At 40.2% G+C, this 18,616-nt stretch overlaps 1 protein-coding gene across 1 annotated transcript; it reads left to right on the top strand.

Moving 5' to 3' along the window:
- The first annotated feature begins 7,480 nt into the window (after positions 1-7,480).
- Positions 7,481-13,273, top strand: LOC145117552 (cellulose synthase A catalytic subunit 1 [UDP-forming]). Its single transcript, XM_079053844.1, has 14 exons — positions 7,481-7,775; positions 8,196-8,391; positions 8,487-8,665; positions 8,760-8,880; positions 8,988-9,180; positions 9,288-9,554; positions 9,874-10,219; positions 10,296-10,433; positions 10,522-10,647; positions 10,927-11,139; positions 11,245-11,509; positions 11,593-11,789; positions 11,912-12,262; positions 12,407-13,273. The coding sequence occupies exons 1-14, from the start codon at positions 7,695-7,697 to the stop codon at positions 12,992-12,994; spliced, it is 3,261 nt and encodes a 1,086-aa protein (XP_078909970.1). The 5' UTR covers positions 7,481-7,694; the 3' UTR covers positions 12,995-13,273.
- Positions 13,274-18,616: the final 5,343 nt, after the last annotated feature.

The following is an 18,616-nucleotide window of genomic DNA, read 5'->3' as shown; positions in this document are numbered from 1 at the left end:
ATCAGTGGGATAGGTGACTTAGAGGATCCGGGGTGATTCCGAAGGAAAGTATGGATAGGTGTGGAAGGTAGTATTGGGCCCATACTACTGGAAGCACAGGATCCATACTCGAATCGGGGAAAGTCTTGGAGAATCTAAGAAGCCTAGGAAAGAGAAATTTTGATTATGATTGGATCGTGGGGGTAGCTGCTGTGCAGAATGCGGATGAGCGTGCAAGGGAAAGGACCAGGGTTGGGTCCCGGCTCCGATGGTGAGCCAGTTAGCGGAAGGACTGCTAGGATTTTGAGTTCGCCTTGAATCTCTTATATCAGGCGGCGAGGATTGATGGTGCGATCGATTGCACATTCGGGATTGGAGACCAAGTCTCAGGGATAGTTTGTAGCTCGGTTTAGAGCAGATATTGCTCCAGTTATTGCAGTGTAGTTGTGGCAATTGTGCCAGTGAGTGGGTCAGGGAGCGAGACCCGGGATGATATGGATTCCAGAGCCCGAGGGCGGAAGATTGATTGGGAGTACCTCGGGCAAAGAGGTTCAGGTCATGTGAATTTAATGGAGGATCTCAGGAAGAGATCCAGAAGTTTGGATCGGCTTTTGAGAGGCCATTGGGGGCTAGATTCGGCGCAACGCTTACGGAAACTGCACGATGGAGTTTCGTTCCAAGGGTTGGATTGTCATTAGGATCGGAATAAAGTATTACATCATGTTCTCAGGAGGAGGTGGTCAGGATTTCTCCAGATGTTTGCGGATATGCTATCTTCGGCCATTCCCGGTGAATATCGGGAATTTGCATTGCTTTGGAATGGTGATAAGTTGGATCTCGGGTCGGTTCTCTGCTATTGTCTGGGTTAGCAAGGGTTGTCAAATGCCATTCAGCATGTCGAGGAATCTTTGAAAGATCTTCAGACGAATGTACCACACGGAGCGTAATCCGCATATACCGTGATTGCTCTGACTCGTTGTCGGATTATGTTCAGTAATCTGAGTTGCTACGGGTGTAGCAGGTTTGGTCACGTTTTCAAGGATTGCCCACAGGGGGCAAGCCCGTTATATTTGTTGCAATCAGAAGGGGGACAAGGTGGTCGACCGTTGGAGAATCAGAGAGGAGCGATGAGTGCATCTGTTCCGGCTATTTTGAGAATCACCATTGGACGAGAGGGTAGAGCCGGAGCCCAGCAGGAAGGGACCCCACTTTTTAGGGTCAGACTGGGGAGATCGGAACTCCTGCAGGCAAGGGTGCAAGGTATATACACTTTTGCCTCCCCATCAGTGTTGCCTGTATTTAGTAGCAGATGTTTTTCTTCAGCATGGGAAGGCGTATTGTTGGTTGTTATCTCAGGTGGTGGTTGAGCTACACGCATTCCATCTGCAAACTGTGAATTTGGGTGGAGTAGTTCGGGGTTATCTCCTGACATATCGCGGATTTTTCTAGCATTCGAGTGTCATTGTGAGTATGGTCGGGTTTGGTTCAAGGGTCGGTACGAGGGAATTATGTCTAGATTCCAGTAACCTTAGCTATTATGTTTGGAAAGGCTTTCAGGGTTGTCAAAAGGAAGAGAGAGTTGTTGCTGAAGTTTTGATTGGAGCATCCGACTTTTGGACTCTGAGATCTGAGTGTGATATCAGTTTGAACAGCTATAGTAATTGGCATTGTTGGGATTCAAGAAGTGTTAGCTGGTTTTCGGGAATCGTGTTGTTTTGGAAGGGTTATTCATGGTGTTAAAGCTTTGTTAAGCACCGGCCGTCAGTATATTGATCATTGGAACGAGAGAGGGTGTGGGAATCCTTCAATTCTCATATGTTGAGCAGACTTAGTTGAATCTAAGTGGGGGAGGGTTATTCAGATATCCAGGATAGAAGCAAGTGTAAGACGAGGACGCGTGTCACATTCCCCTTTGGGGGAGGAAAGTCGACCTTAGGGGCTGACTGAATATAGGATATCGTGGATGGGAGTTCGGGAAACTCCCAAACATTTGGATCGTGTCCTCTGATGTCATATAGCAGGCTTTGGGGGAGGGAACCAGGTAGAGTTCCAGTCAGTGTTTGAGCTCAGTTGGGAGGAAAGACCACGTGGGCGCTCAATGTTGAGATGTGTTTGGATTGATAGATGAGCGATAGGGCTATGGTCAGTGAGCATGTGAAGGTGAAAATGTTGTAAGACTACGGGGGAGCCGTAGCATTCACTAGCAGTCGGATAGTGTGGAAAGTGTTGTAGGACTACGGGGAAGCCGTAGCATTCACTATCGGTCAGATAGTGTGGGAAGTTTTATAAGACTACGGGGGAGCCATAACATTCACTAGCAGTAGAGAGTGTTGTAAGACTGCGGGGGTGTCGTAGCGTTCACGGATTCTTCCAGGTGATTTGGACTAGGACAGGCTAGTCCGCAGGGTTGTGGGGGAGCCACAGCTTAGTTAGGATCAGGATCAGAGGTGATTGACCGATCAGTTATCCGGGGGAGAGCCCGGATGGGTATGGGAATTTAGGATGGAACTAGTAGAGGCTGTTGAGTCAAGGGTTTGGGTCTTGAGTCGCAGGATCTTGTGGATAAGTCTTACGTGACGCAGGAGGGCTACGGCTGGGTAGTCCCGATATTTGATCTCTCGGGAACCTGATGGTTGGACCGGGTACGGGACTGGTAGTCTCGGGAAATCGGCTAAGGGTATCTATTTATCAGTCAAGTAAGGAATGTCGGAAGTTATGGTGCATTATTGATCTCGAGGTAGTAGCGGGGTATCGACTCGTTTCGGAAAGGATTCCAAATCGGGGTTCGCGCATATTCAGTACATGATTTTATTTCAGTGAGATGAGATTTGGGAGCATCAGGATGCCAAGGGCATCAAATGCAGGATACCAGGGTAATGAATGGGTTTGGTTCGATGGGAGCTTAAGCCATCATGATGTGTCTCGGGCTGGTTCCATCAATAATAGGGCCACGACATGTTGGAATCGGGAAACGGCAAGACGGAGGAGACTGGGAATGACGAAAGACTACCGTATTTGGGTAGCGCGTGCTATTGTATTGGATTCAGTGGCGACATGGTGTCGGGTTATGATGATTGGATGTGTCAGAAGGATCGTCGGAGTCATGAGTGGCGGTAGGGCAACTACTGCTAGACGGGGTCGCTTCGGAGGTCGCAGGGGACTGCTGAGTGTGTTTTAGCTCAGCAATCAGGTATGTGTGTGGTGTTCCGGACAGTTGGTAGACAGGTTGGGACCATGGAGGTCCCTGGGTGTTCTCCAGGAAAGCAGCCATGTGGCAGCAAGAGGAGTAGGAGCGACTTCAGTGATTTGGGGTCTGTGTGTGGAATTGCTTGTTATTCGGTAGACGTAGTTGATCAGTGGTTTTCTTCTTTAGGAAGCCTCAAGGTATTACGAGTGGGAAGTAGTCTATCTAGGCTGGTTTCTTGTGAAATCAGTTCAATGTGGGCAGTCTGTCAGGGAGACAGACCATCTCGAACTTCAGAGTTCGGATGAAGTAGATGTGATCAGGTTGCAAGGAATTCGTTCATCTTTGGGTTCTAGAACCCTGTGAGGGTTGGTTTCAGTTGCCTTGGGAAGTTTGTGGTATTCTCGGGTTTGTGGCGGTGTCGCCCAGGTTGTCTGGTATGACGGGGATATTAATGCATGATTTCGAGGACAAAATCTAATTTAAGTGGGGGAGAGTTGTAACGCTCTGTTCCGAATTGACTTCTAGTCTGAGGCTGTGGGCCGAAGGTTGGTCATCATAAGGAGTATGGCTCTAGAGAAGGTAAGATCTAGGCCCATTTGGGTGCGGGTGATGTATTAGAAGTGATTCGGGTGTTCGGTTTGTGTTTTGGAGCTTAGGGGTATTTCGGTAAAGTGTCAGTTCGGGCTTTTGTGGAAAATGGACTTTTGTTGGGAAGGTCTATAGGAATATATGAGTTGATAGATGTGTAGAGCTTCTCGTCACCTTTCCGTGGATATAAGGATCGTCGAAATCGGGCTTGTAACGAAGAAGTTATGACCTTCGGAAGTTTCATGGTTTTCAGGCTTAGCCGAGTACACGGGGCGTACTAGTAAAGAAGGTAGTACGCTGGGCGTACCTTGGAGTACGCTGGGCGTACTGACCAGGATGGTCGCGAAGGTTCCCAGGAGTACGCTGGGTGTACTCCAGTCAGATCAGAACCCTATTTTAGGGTCTTGGACCCTATTTAAGCTCCTTATCTCATAACCTAACCCTAATATCTTCAGCCTCCATCCCTCTAAACCCTAGAAATCGACCCTTAGCCTCCATTTGAGTGATTCTTGAGCTTTTTGGTGATTTAGTGGGTTTTTGGTGCTTATTGTGGAAGAAGGAGTTCCTTGAGGAAGCATTGCTTGGCTTGAAGCTTGTGGATCCAAGCCCTAATCATATTGATCTAACTCCAGAAAGTATAAAGTTTGGATCTTGGTGGCTTTTTCATGTGGATCTAGTTGGGTTATGACTTGTTATGTTTGGACCTTGAAGAAGAAGGAACTTGGTGATCAAGCTATGGTTGGAGTCAAGCTTCTAGATCCAGAACCTTCATCAAATTTGCAAGCTTTTGGAGGTATAAAGTCTCAACCTTGTCAACTCTTTCATGTAGATATACCATTGTGAGTTTTAGTTCATTTTGGTCCCAAGGATGGAACTTTATGGTTGAAATCCGATTCTTAGGCTTTGAGTTGCCACTCTCAGTGTTAAATGAGTCCCTAAGGCAGAAAGTTGCCATCTTGGAAGTCTTAATGGGCTCATGCATGATTTAAGACCATTTCCTTGGAAGTAGATTATCATTTTTGGAGTTTGAGCTTATGTGGGCCATGCAAAGCCGTCAAGTAAGCAACTTTATGGTTTAAGACGTTGAAAAGGACTTGGATGTGTGTTTGTAGCTCTGGAGTAGAGTATTAAGCACTTAATGGGAAAATTGTTTAACAGGGGATTACGCTGAGCGTACGTGCAGGTACGCCCAACGTAAGCATCATTTGGCCTGTACGCTTAGCGTACATAGGAGTACGCCCAGCGTACTCATCAGTTATGGGCTTATTGTGTTTTGGGCCTCGGTTTGGGCCATGCAATGGACTTTGGGCCTTTGGGCCTTAGTGGACCATCAGAAGTTAGATGTATTGGGCCAAGGATATGTTTGGGCTTAGGGTAAGGCCCATTAGAGGGATTGGGCCCAATTGAGCAAATTGGGCCATTAGTGGGCCACTAGTGGGCTTGGAAAGTCTACCTGGTGTTGGGCTTTAGTATAAGGTCCATTAGAAAGATCCGGGCCCAATTTGGAATATTGGGCCATTGATGGTTTTATGGACATTATAATGAAGGGCTTTTGTTTTGGGTTTGGGCCTTAGTTTTGGATCATATTGGGGCAGGGGTAAAATGGTCATTTTACCCCATGCATGGATTAAGGATTATGGTATGGGACCCAATTGCTAATTGGGTATATTGATTGGTAGTGACAGCTCGGGAAGCTGGCAGGGCAGCAACTAAAGAATTCATGCGGGAAGCTTCTGCAGTGCGAGGTGAGTCTTCTCACCATACCAATGGGTCTAAGGCACCAAGGCCGGCCCATTTTATGTTATGTGTTACACTAGCTGTAGTAGAGATATGTGGTATGATAGTTAGCTTATGCTAAGTGGTATGCTAGTGATTATATGATATGTGTTATGCTAGTTGTCTTTGTGATACTTGCATGAAAGACATATATGTGGTATGATAGTTAGCTTATGCTAAGTGGTATGCTAGTGATTATATGATATGTGTTATGCTAGTTGTCTTTGTGACACTTGTAGGGAAGACCCCGGGGGGAGCCCGTGGCATTGGATGTAAGACCATGTGGGGCAGCCCATGGCAGTCCTAGGTAAAGACCATGTGGGGTAGCCCATGGCATTGGATGTAAGACCATGTGGGGTAGCCCATGGCTTTCTTAGGTTTTATGTATGCATGGCTTATGTGATACTGGTAGCTTTTATAGCTAACATGATATGTGTTATGTGGATTGTGTATGTGGGGTATGCTCTGGGGGACTCACTAAGCTTTGTGCTTACGGTTTACAGTTTTGTTTCAGGTACCATCGATTTGGAAATAAAGAGCTCGGATTGATCGCAGTGCACACACCTATGATTTCCGCAATGAATGATTTTGGGATGAACTCTGATAAACGTTTTACTTAATGATAATTTGAAATGTTTGAAGTAAATGATATCAATGTTTTAGCTATATTAAAAATGAAATTTTTACCCTCGATTTTTGGGTCGTTACATTATAAGTATGGATAGCGTTTAATATACATATAATTAATACTAAATTCTTATTGGTGCATTCTAGCATACAATGGATGTGAGAAACATTTGAACCCACCTCTCTCTCTCTCTCTCTATATATATATATATATATATATATATATATATATATATATATATATATATATATATATGTGTGTGTGTGTGTGTGTTCAGGTTCATTTGAGACCATGTTAATTTTGTGAGACCGTGAGACCAAATCTAAAAATAATTTTAAAAGTAAAAATCCGATTTTTTTTAATTATTATTTTCGTCACTTTAATTACCTAAAATAAATAAAAAATAAATAAATAAATAAATAATTACCGCTGTTTTTGAAAAATACGTGAAATATTCTAATAGAATATCACACTGTAAATATCTAATGTGATTTTTAGAATGTTAGAATATTCTACTAGATTTGTCAGATATGTAAAATATTCTAATATTCTATAAGAATATGTAAAAAAATGTATTTTGTTTTATTTTATTTTATTTTGTATTTTTTTAATTTTTTTTGGAAGATATAAATGACGAAAATAATATTTGAAAAAAAAATTCGAAAATTTTCAATTATTTTGCATTTTAAAAATATTTTTTTATCTAATAAATGAGTGGCTAGGATTGCGTCTCATGGTCTCACAAAATTAGGCCGTCTCATATGAACCTACCCTCTATATATATATATATATATATATATATATATATATATATATATATATATATATATATATATATATATATATAATTCAAAAAACCAATAAAAATTTTGAGAAGAATCCCAAACACACCATAAATTACTAAAAGTAAAAAAAAATTTATTAAAGAATTTTTATGATTTTGATTTTTAATTCAATTTGCAATATAAATTATATAAACGGAATTTAAGAGGTGACATCAGCAAAAGCAAGCACCGACAGCCACTTAAGTGTCGGACAGAATTAACCGGCTGTCACCGGTAAACACAACAACGACACCCTGTCAACAGCACAATATTACCGAGAGAGAGAACACCGGTGAGAGGTGACGACTGTAGATGGTGACCGAGTTACAGCAAAATTCGCACGTGGCTTGATTTAAGTGGTTAGTTAAGTCTAAAGTCAAAATATAGACTTGGTGAAGCCGAGCCGAGCTGGCCACCGTTTCCCGGCAACCGGTTACGCCGGTATAATTGTTTTATTACACAACTACGCGAATAAAATAATCGAAAAGGTAATGGTTTATATCAAGTGAAAGGAGAAGCCTACTCAAGAAGATATCCCAAAATGGCCGCTTGAAGATTCAAGACGATGCCCATGTGATTTCGACAAGAAAACCCATCTCAAATTCCTCTTTCCTTCTTAAGATCTCACGTCAACTCATCGAATACCCCGAATTTCATTTGATCTTATTTGGGTTTATCGATTCATCCTCTGTTTCTTCTTTAATTGGAAGAGATGGAGGCGAATGCCGGATTGGTGGCTGGATCGCATAAGAGGAATGAGTTGGTGAGAATAAGGCATGATTCTGATGGAGGGGTATGTGTTTTCACTTTTTCTTTAATACCCATGAATTTTGGTCTTTGAACTGAAATTTGATCTGTTTGTGTAGATCTAATCGTTAAGTGAAGCACCAGTGTGTAACAGTGAAATTATGATATAAGTTTTATTTAATTCAATTTTGTTAATTTCATTTAGATCTAAGTGTAATCAGCTCAGTAGTGAGTGCTTGTTGAATTTTGATACACGAGTTCGTCTTTCCCTTTTTGTATTTTCGGCTGCTTTTCGTTGATTTGACATGTGAACTGATTCGTTAGTTCACGTTCTTCCTCAACGATTGCATAATTAAGCCACTTTTTGATTCGGGATTCGATAATTCTACTTCAGATTTGGTTTTCAGGAGTTTTGATTTGTGGAAAACTGTTGAATAACTATTCATTTTGTTCATTGATCATGCAGCCGAAGCCATTGAAGAATTTAAACGGACAGATATGCCAGATTTGTGGCGACACAGTAGGCCTCACTGAAACCAATGACATCTTCGTTGCTTGCAATGAGTGTGCGTTCCCTGTATGCAGGCCATGTTATGAGTACGAAAGGAGAGATGGAAATCAATCTTGTCCTCAATGCAAGACTCGATACAAAAGACACAAAGGTTAGCAAGCTTATACCTTATAGCTCATGTTCATCAAAAACTTAATGTAATAATTGAAGTTATGAATTTAGAATAATGGTAATGATATCTTTTAGGGAGCCCTCGAGTTGATGGTGATGATGATGAGGATGATGTTGATGATTTGGAGAATGAGTTTAATTATCCTCAAGGAAACAAGGGTAGACGTCAATGGCAGGGAGATGATCCTGATCTTTCTTCTTCTGCTAGACATGATTCTCAACAACCAGTTCCCCTTCTCACTAATGGCCAACAAGTCAGTGATGATTCTTATAAATCATTCCTTTTGATCATTATGCTTGATAATTTTTTACAATATATTCAATCGTCCATTTCTCTTCTATTTTCAGGTATCTGGTGAAATTCCAAGTATTACACCAGACAATTTATCAGTAAGAAGTACTTCAGGCCCATTAGGCCCAGGTGACAAGCATGTCCACTCACTTCCATACATCGACCCCAGACAACCAGGTACCTCTTTTTTCACTACAAATACTACCAAAAAACACTATTTTAAGTTTAAATAGTTTATAAAATCACAGAAATCTGACATTTAATATGTTGTATGTTTCATTTAGTTCCTGTGCGAATTGTGGACCCATCAAAAGATTTGAATTCTTATGGGCTTGGGAATGTTGACTGGAAAGAAAGAGTGGAAGGGTGGAAGCTAAAACAGGAGAAGAATATGATGCAGATGACAAATAGATATGGTGGTGAAGGAAAAGGAGGTGAAATTGAAAGGACTGGATCTAATGGTGAAGAATTGCAAATGTATGCATCTTTTAATCTTTGTACACACATATCTCATACCTAAAAGATAGCAATTTTCAAAAACTTTTAATCTTGATTCTTATGTTGATCTGATTTGTTTTTGATAGGGCTGATGATGCTAGGCAACCACTGAGTCGAGTGGTCCCCATTTCATCAACTCATTTGACTCCATATCGAATTGTGATTATTCTTCGGTTGATTATTTTGGGTTTCTTTTTGCAATATCGTGTCACTCATCCTGTGAATGATGCATATCCTTTGTGGTTGGTGTCTGTTATTTGTGAGATTTGGTTTGCTTTATCATGGATTCTTGATCAGTTCCCAAAATGGTATCCTGTGGAACGTGAGACCTACCTTGACAGGCTGGCATTGAGGTAATTTTTTTTGTTTTTTTTTAAATTCCAAAATATAATAGTGGTTGAAAAGGTGGTCATTTTGTGATATCACCTTACCATTTTTTGGTTATTTTTGTGATTACCCTAAAACAAATGAGGGCAGATTTGTAAGAAGTTAGCCCTTAATGTGGAAAGTCTCAATTCATTTCTATTTCTCTATTAAGTCATTTCTGCGTTAAGTGAAAAAGAAACACTCATATATAGCTAACCGGTTCTCAAATAAACACTTGCTTTTGATTCAACATCATTTCTAGACAAAAGGGTAAAATGGTCATTTAAGTTGTTGTTGTTGTTGCAGATATGATAGGGATGGGGAGCCATCACAGCTAGCACCAATCGATGTGTTTGTGAGTACAGTGGATCCATTAAAAGAGCCTCCTCTCATCACAGCAAACACAGTTTTATCAATTCTAGCTGTTGATTATCCTGTTGACAAAGTCTCATGCTATGTATCTGATGATGGTTCTGCCATGTTATCATTCGAGTCCCTCTCTGAAACCGCAGAGTTTGCAAGAAAGTGGGTCCCGTTTTGCAAGAAACACAGCATTGAACCCAGAGCACCCGAGTTCTACTTTGCTCAAAAAATTGATTATCTCAAGGACAAAATTCAACCTTCTTTTGTCAAGGAACGTAGAGCAATGAAGGTAACTAAATTTAAAGTAGTTTTTTTTTTTTTTTTTTTTTTTCCTTTAAAAGTTGCTTATAAAATATTGATGACAGAGAGAGTATGAAGAGTTCAAGGTGAGAGTAAATGCTCTTGTAGCCAAAGCACAAAAGATGCCAGAAGAAGGCTGGCAAATGCAAGATGGAACTCCTTGGCCTGGAAATAACCCTAGGGATCATCCTGGAATGATCCAGGTAATAAACAATTTTAACTTCCAAGAATAATTACATTTTAGATTTTTTTTTTTTCTCATTTTCCATAAATATCTGTATTTGTTTATAGGTGTTTTTAGGACACAGTGGAGGCCTTGATACTGATGGCAATGAACTGCCACGTCTTGTTTATGTTTCTCGTGAGAAACGTCCCGGTTTCCAACATCACAAAAAAGCCGGTGCTATGAATGCTTTGGTTTGTTCACTTTTCTCTTTTATCACCTTTTTTAATTACTATGTGAAAAAGACGTAAATGCCCTCTTCATCCTCATCCTCATCATCGAAAATACAGCCATAAAAAGTTGGCCATCACACATTGACGGGATGTGACACAACAAGCTTTCGATGATGAGGATGGGAAGGGTATTTATGTCTTTTGCACCCTGTCCCACCTTGTTTCGCCTTTTTGGGTTACTTTTTTGTGTAGTTTGTGATTTATTAATGGTTTATTTAATCGACCCTTTTTTATTCACAGATACGAGTATCTGCGGTTTTGACAAATGGCGCGTATCTATTGAATGTCGATTGTGATCATTACTTCAACAATAGTAAAGCTCTTAAAGAAGCTATGTGTTTCATGATGGATCCTGGTTATGGAAGGAAGACATGTTATGTTCAATTCCCACAAAGATTTGATGGAATTGATTTACACGATCGATATGCTAATCGCAACATTGTCTTCTTTGATGTATGTTTCCTTAATTTTTTTCTTCTTTCCATTTAGCATCTTCTACATTAATGATGTTTAAAAAATATATAGCTTACCAGATTAAGTCATGTCTGTGTTTTGTAGATCAATTTGAAAGGGCTGGATGGGATTCAGGGGCCTGTGTATGTGGGGACGGGTTGTTGTTTCAATAGACAAGCTCTTTATGGATATGATCCGGTGTTGACCGAGGCTGACTTAGAGCCAAATGTTATTGTCAAAAGTTGTTGTGGTTCACGAAAGAAAGGAAGAAATAGTAACAAGAAATATATTGATAAAAAGAGAGCCATGAAAAGAACCGAATCAACCGTTCCCATTTTCAATATGGAAGATATGGAAGAGGGTGTTGAAGGTTTGCTGGTTTTCATACAAAGATTTCAACTTTATATTGTAAAATTATCAATGTTCTTTTTTAAAAATATATAATTTTATCAGGATATGATGAGGAGAAGTCGCTACTTATGTCCCAAAGGAGTTTAGAAAAGCGATTTGGTCAATCTTCGGTGTTCATTTCTGCTACTTTTATGGAGAATGGAGGCATTCCACCAACCACAAATCCTGCTACCCTTTTGAAAGAGGCTATCCATGTTATTAGTTGTGGTTATGAGGACAAGACTGAATGGGGTAAAGAGGTAATTTTATCTTCTAAACTTGTGAAAATGACCATTTTGCCCTTTCCAACTAAAAAAAAAGAGTAAAGTACAAATTTCCCTGTTTGATATATCATATGACTAATCTTGGTTAACATTCACAGATTGGATGGATTTATGGATCGGTGACAGAAGATATTTTGACTGGATTCAAGATGCATACAAGAGGATGGATTTCAATCTACTGTATGCCACCACGTCCTGCTTTCAAGGGTTCAGCTCCTATCAATCTTTCTGATCGTTTGAATCAAGTGCTTCGGTGGGCTTTAGGCTCCATTGAGATTCTATTGAGTAGACATTGTCCCATTTGGTATGGGTATAATGGTAAATTGAAACCTTTGGAAAGGCTCGCATACATCAATACGATTGTGTATCCTCTCACCTCTCTCCCACTAATTGCTTATTGTGTGCTTCCTGCTGTCTGCCTTCTCACTGGAAAGTTCATCATTCCTGAGGTATGTTTCCCACTCAAACTTGCTTTTATATGTCATTTCGGTTGGTTTTGAATGGAAAATAACTTTCATGTTAATTTCGAATATGAAAGATACAGAATTGGATCTTAAAAACCTCATCTAATTCTTGCCTGATCGTCTTTCCAGATTAGCAACTACGCTAGTATGTGGTTTATTCTTCTTTTTATCTCCATTGCCGCTACCGGAATCTTAGAGCTCCGGTGGAGTGGTGTAAGCATCGAAGACTGGTGGAGAAACGAACAATTTTGGGTCATTGGTGGCACCTCTGCTCATCTCTTCGCCGTTTTCCAAGGTCTACTCAAAGTCCTCGCCGGAATCGACACAAATTTCACCGTCACATCAAAGGCAAACGACGAAGACGGTGATTTTGCAGAACTCTACATCTTCAAATGGACGGCTCTCCTCATCCCGCCAACCACCGTCCTGATTCTGAACCTAGTCGGAATCGTCTCCGGCGTCTCTTCAGCCATCAACAGCGGGTACCAGTCATGGGGTCCGTTGTTCGGAAAACTGTTTTTCGCGATTTGGGTTATCGTTCATTTGTATCCTTTCCTCAAGGGTTTGTTGGGTAGACAAAATCGGACACCCACCATCGTTATCGTGTGGTCGATTCTTCTTGCTTCGATTTTCTCGCTGTTGTGGGTGCGGATTGACCCGTTCACCTCGGATGACTCGCTGGATGCGACTCGTGGGCAATGTGGGATTGATTGTTAGGGTTTTGACGTTTTGTGATTTTTGTTTAGTATATATATATATAAACAACAAATCTATCGTGTCGTGGTTAAAAGAAAATACCAGACATGCAGTTTATATATTTATTTTCTTTTAATTTTGGTGAGTTTGTGTAGGAGTTGTATTCGTTTATTTATAGAACTTTTTTCTCATTTCATTGGTGGGTTGGTGAATAGGTTAAGGTTCTCGTTTGATAATACCTACGTTTTATATTTAAGTGAGTTTACATACAGAATGATGAATTGAAGATTCTCTTGTTCATTGATTCTTATTTACTATTTGATCCTTCGTTATATCTATTTGATTGGAAGCCATTCACTATCGGTGAGTAAAGTGATTTAATGAACTTCGAAATATTTTAGGATTTTTTTAGGAAAAATCTTCAATTAGAAAATAGTTCCGTTAGCAAGAGGTTAAAACGTTTAGTTTAAACAAAAGCTCCGAATTCAAAAGCTATTTCTAGGGCGTGTTCGGCAAAATTAGCTGGTAGCGGGTGACGGGTAGCTTGTAGCTTGTAGCGTTTTGTTAAACGCTACATGAAGTAGCATTTGAATTTGGAGCGTTTTGTTTAAACTAAACGCTAGAAGCTTGTAGTGCCAAACAAGACTTTCTGTTTAAAACGGAGCGTTTTGTCAAACGCTAGAAGCTAGAAGCTCTCAAACGCTCCCCTGTTAGTTTTTGGATGTTTTTAACTTTTATGTTTGATGTTATTTTACATATCTACAATTTTATTTATAAGAGCCTACGACAACATCCTCATTGTAAAGATGCATCATACTAGGTTCATTCACTCGATCCCATGAAAGGATGTATATTGATAGCGATATTGACTACTTTAATGTGATAGACATAACGACTCGATCCCATGGAAGGATCCATGTATATTAATGATGATGTTGACTACGATAAACATAAAGAATTGTATTATATACAATGTTTATATCACAATGAGAGAACTCAAGCATGATAATGCTCTTTCTATTTATCACCATTTCTTGATGCCCCTAGCACACTTGGGGCACTGCCTAATGATGATGAAGACATTAGCTTTATGTCTTATTTTATTGCACATAACAAGGAAATTTAGGTTTATAAAGAGCATGACATTTCCTTCCTAATAATAGACTATGAAGACTACCTTAATGATATCAGATCACCGGATGAAGGTGAAGTACATTTTGATGATGAAGCTAACAATTCCCTAGCCATTATGGTGTATAAAGGAGGAAGGCTAATGAAGAGGTTGACAATGATGAGGATATGCATATATACACATATTTGTTGAACAACATATGTAAGATCAGGCCTGGTAAACGTAAGATATTGAAGAGCTCCGGCAAGACTATGATACAGGGAAGGGTCAGAGACAGAGACACAGGTTGACCGGAGTCATCCAATTTGGCTAAAGTATCTGAAGGAGTTTTAGCTGGTTTGTAGTTGAGCATGTTGGCTCGAGATAAAATTTCGATAACATACTTGTGCTGAGATAATAACATGCCCTTTGAATCTCTAACCACAGACACTCCCAAAAAATAGTTGAGATCTCCAAGATCCGTCATAGCAAACTTTGTCCCAAGAGCAACAAAAATCTGATGTAGTAATTTTTTAGACGAGGCAGTAAGAATGATATCATCCACATACATAAGTAAATAAGCAATCTGAGACCCCTGTTTAAAAATAAACAAGGAATTGTCACAATGGCTGTTAGTGAACCCGAGTTGAAGCAAAAACTGAGCAAACCGCTGAAACCAAGCATGTGGGGCTTGTTTAAGACCGTATAGAGAGCGCTGTAAAAGACAAACATGGTCAGGATAACATGGATCACGAAACCCCAGAGGCTGATGCATGTATATTGTCTTTTGTAAATGCTCTTGTAAAAAGGAATTTTTAACATCAAGTTGACAAATCGGCCAATGCTAAGACACGACAAGACTGAGAACTGTGCGAATCGTGGCTGATTTAACTACAGGGCTGGAATTCTCGTCACAGTCAATTCCCGGCCGCTGGCTGCGACCATTTGCTACAAGACGTGCTTTATAGCGACCTAAAGAACCATCAACATTTTCTTTCGTTTTAAATAACCAGATGCAATTAATAATATTAGCGTCAACAGGTTTAAGAACTAATACCCATGTTTTATTAGAAATAAGAGCATTAAATTCATCTTTCATGGTATTGAGCCATTTCGGATCATTAAATGCCTGCAAGTAAGTACGAGGGACAGAGGAGATAGACTGAGTATAAATATTTAATTTGACAACAGGATTGTGGATACTGGCACGAGCACGAGTAACCATAGGATGAGTGGAAGTGACGGAAGGAGTAACATTATTGGGTGACAACGGAGATGATAAAGTAGTAGAGTAGGGGCTATTGAACGAAGAAGAATCAACAGAAGATAAGGATTTGTTATTCACAGGAGGAGGTGAACTCGGTTGAGTAGGGTCATGAGAGGTGATCAAAGCGGAAGTTATGGGCTTTGATAAAAATTTAGATGCAACGGGATTAGGATAGTCAAAAGTTACGGGCTTTGATAAAATTTGAAATGCCACGTCTCCCCGCATTCGTAGCAAGCCTAACTCGTTCTAGCTTTAGCGGCTTGGGTGGCCTGTCGGGTTGGCACCCTACAAAAGCGAGTGGTATGCCCTTTTCCGTTACAATTCTTGCAATGCATCTCTCGGCAGGATCCTTTGTGATGGAAGTTACATTTGTGGCATTCGGGTAGGTTTCCAACATATGATTTCATAGGTACCGAGGCAGTGAGCATAGTCGTGATATGGGTTGTCACAATTCGTTGCCTTTTGGCAGGTACATGAGTCAAACGACCCCCTTTCGTGCTCCAAAACTTTCGTTTTTTGGGTAGTGCCCCTCCATTGTCGTGGGAGTTCTTAGGTTTGATATTTGGGGTGTCCTTGCAGGAGCACACCCACTGGTGTCCTTGGTTGCCACCGGGGTTGGTACTGCTGACACCGCTCCCGTTTCCGTTTGCGTTGTTAGCGCTAAGTTGTACCATGAAGGCTGTTACGACGACTGTTACGGTGGCTTGAAATGTAGTGAGGTCCATTCGTAGAACTGGTGTTTCACCGGTATGCTGGTTACTTCTTTTTTGCGGCATGATTCTGTTGTATGGTATGAAACGAGTTCATAAGTAACCATGGTCGTTGTTAGTTGTATATATATATACACACACACACGCATATAAATTACATGTTTTGTTGTATGATTCCCAAATGTTTCGACCACATCATCATAATGTACTTATGGTGGTAAGTAGTAGGTATTGTACGAACGTTAAGTTATCAAAATAGAACATAGCCGTCAATATATTAAATTGCTTCGGGTTACATGGGTCTTGGAGGGTGTACCTCTCTTGATTTACTACTACTAGTTGTGAGAAAAGGTGCAATAAGCCTAAGACATAGTGTGAGTAGTGTAGTCACTAACTCACTCGGCTATACTAGTTTATCATATGCCAAAATGGTGCACAAGGTGCCCAGCCATTTCAATCAATTTGTGAGTGGCCTCTTCCGCTCTCTGTTCTGCTAAGGTTGCCCTAGCCTCAGCTGCAAGGAGTTGTTGTCTCATGGTGGCCACTTCCTCCTCTAAGGAGTGTAGACGATCCGTAATGTTCTCCTGTTCTGCTTGTTGGTTCAGTAGGGCTCCTGAATGGTGTTCTTGTTTTTCGTGGATGCGTTAAATTCGTATTGTCGCATTCCGGGCTTCGCCTCCAATCTCCATTACCTCATGATGGAGAGCATGAACATGGGTGCCTAGTCGGGCCACTTGTGGTACATTTGGAGGTAGTGATTGATTTGTGAGGGTGTTGGGGCCCGAAGTATGATGTAGTGTGTGACAACCCGAAACTTCTATTCTATACAACCATTCACTTCAATAGAAGTCAGAACTATTTCTGCTAACTTTCAAGTTTTTTGGAATAAGTTTGAGTGTTTTAAGATTAGTACTTCAGGAGATAACAGGAGAGAGGATGCCCTAGGGTTTATTGTGCAACAATAATGTCCCAAAAATCCAAGAGTTTGGAGTTTACGGCCTAAACAAAGGTGTTTACGGCCGTAAACCCTAAAAGGGGGTATAAATATGACACTTAGTCATTATTTACCACTTTTCACATTTTCAAGATCCAAAACCCATTTCTCTCTCAAGTATCATCCGACTTTTCTTCAAGATCTTCAACTTTGTAAGTGTTTCTAGCCCTAAAAAGTTGATATCTTACTTAATCTAGTGATCTTACATGATTCCATCCGTGAAATCATTCCAAAAGTGTAGATCTTCAAGTTTCACCAAGAACACCAAGAACACACACTAGTGTTCTTGGACTTTTAGCACCTTTTCAAGCTTCTACCTAGTAAGTACTCTTACCCTAGTGTATTATAAGACTTGTTACACTTCTAATCATCAAGAAAACACCCAAGAAACACAAGATCAAAGGTGTTTACGGTCCAAGAACACCTTGGACCGTAAACCCTAACAAAGGGGCCAAAGTGGCCCTAGTCCCTTACCAAGCCTTGGAAACTAGCCTAGACCCCTTCCTTGATGTGCTTAGTACTTGAAAACATCAAAAGACCATAAACCATTTGGGTTTACGGCCGTAAACCCAAGGAGAAGTGGTCCAAGGACCGTAAACTCCCTAAAGGAGTGAAATGGTGCCCTAATCTCTTCCTAAGGCTTAAACATGAAGTAGGAATGTTTCTTATGATCTTTATGGCTTCAAAACACAAAATGGTCAAGAACCATGAGTTTACGGCCGTAAACTCATGGGTTTACGACCGTAAACTCAATGAGTTATGGTCACAAAACCGTAAACTCCAAGGGAGTTTACCCTTGAACCCTAAACTCAATTGCAATGTCCTACAACCCTTAGATGCAATCCTTAGCACTTATAAGCACTTAAATCAAGTGTTTTACATTCCTTAGGATGTCTTAACTTGGTTAATTAGTTTTTTAATGACTAATTGGATACATATATGTGTGATTATATGTTAACTAGGATCCTTGTGTGTGTTCAAGTCTTCACTTGACACTTAGCATCCTACATCATCCGTTCATCCAAACCACTCACTACAGGTGAGTTCATACCCCCTTAATCAATCTTTTAAATGATTTTAAATGCTTTCATGGGGGGGGGGGGGGGGAATATAAGTAGAAAACAGGAAGTTATAGAATCAATCACATGTGATTTATAACTGTGTTTTCAAACAACTGATTTCACATACTTCAAAATGTGATAAATACAATGCTTTTCAGTTATTTTTACTTTGTTATCAACAAATTACTTTTGAATTATTTTATAAATTGACATCAAGTCATTATTATTTATTGTTCAAAACTCTTAAATGTTTTACAAAACCTCTTTCAATTTACTGTTAAAAACCATATCTATACACTTATGTTTCATGTATATGTATTGATATGAGAGCTTTCATTCTTTCTTCGGTTCCAACACTCTTGAGTAGCAAGGGTGTATAAACCTACTTGGACATTCAATTTACATTCCAGTAAACTATTATAGGTATAGTTTAGGGGATACAAATTACTATTCCTATTACAAGGAATTACACAAGAGTCAGTTCATTCATGAGTCTATAC

Source organism: Lactuca virosa, chromosome 5 (genome assembly GCF_052849685.1).
Source record: "Lactuca virosa cultivar CGN04683 chromosome 5, Lactuca_virosa_CGN04683_v6, whole genome shotgun sequence".
NCBI lineage: Eukaryota > Viridiplantae > Streptophyta > Magnoliopsida > Asterales > Asteraceae > Lactuca > Lactuca virosa.
Note: the sequence above shows the minus strand (reverse complement) of the source record. Positions and strands in the feature narration are given on the sequence as shown.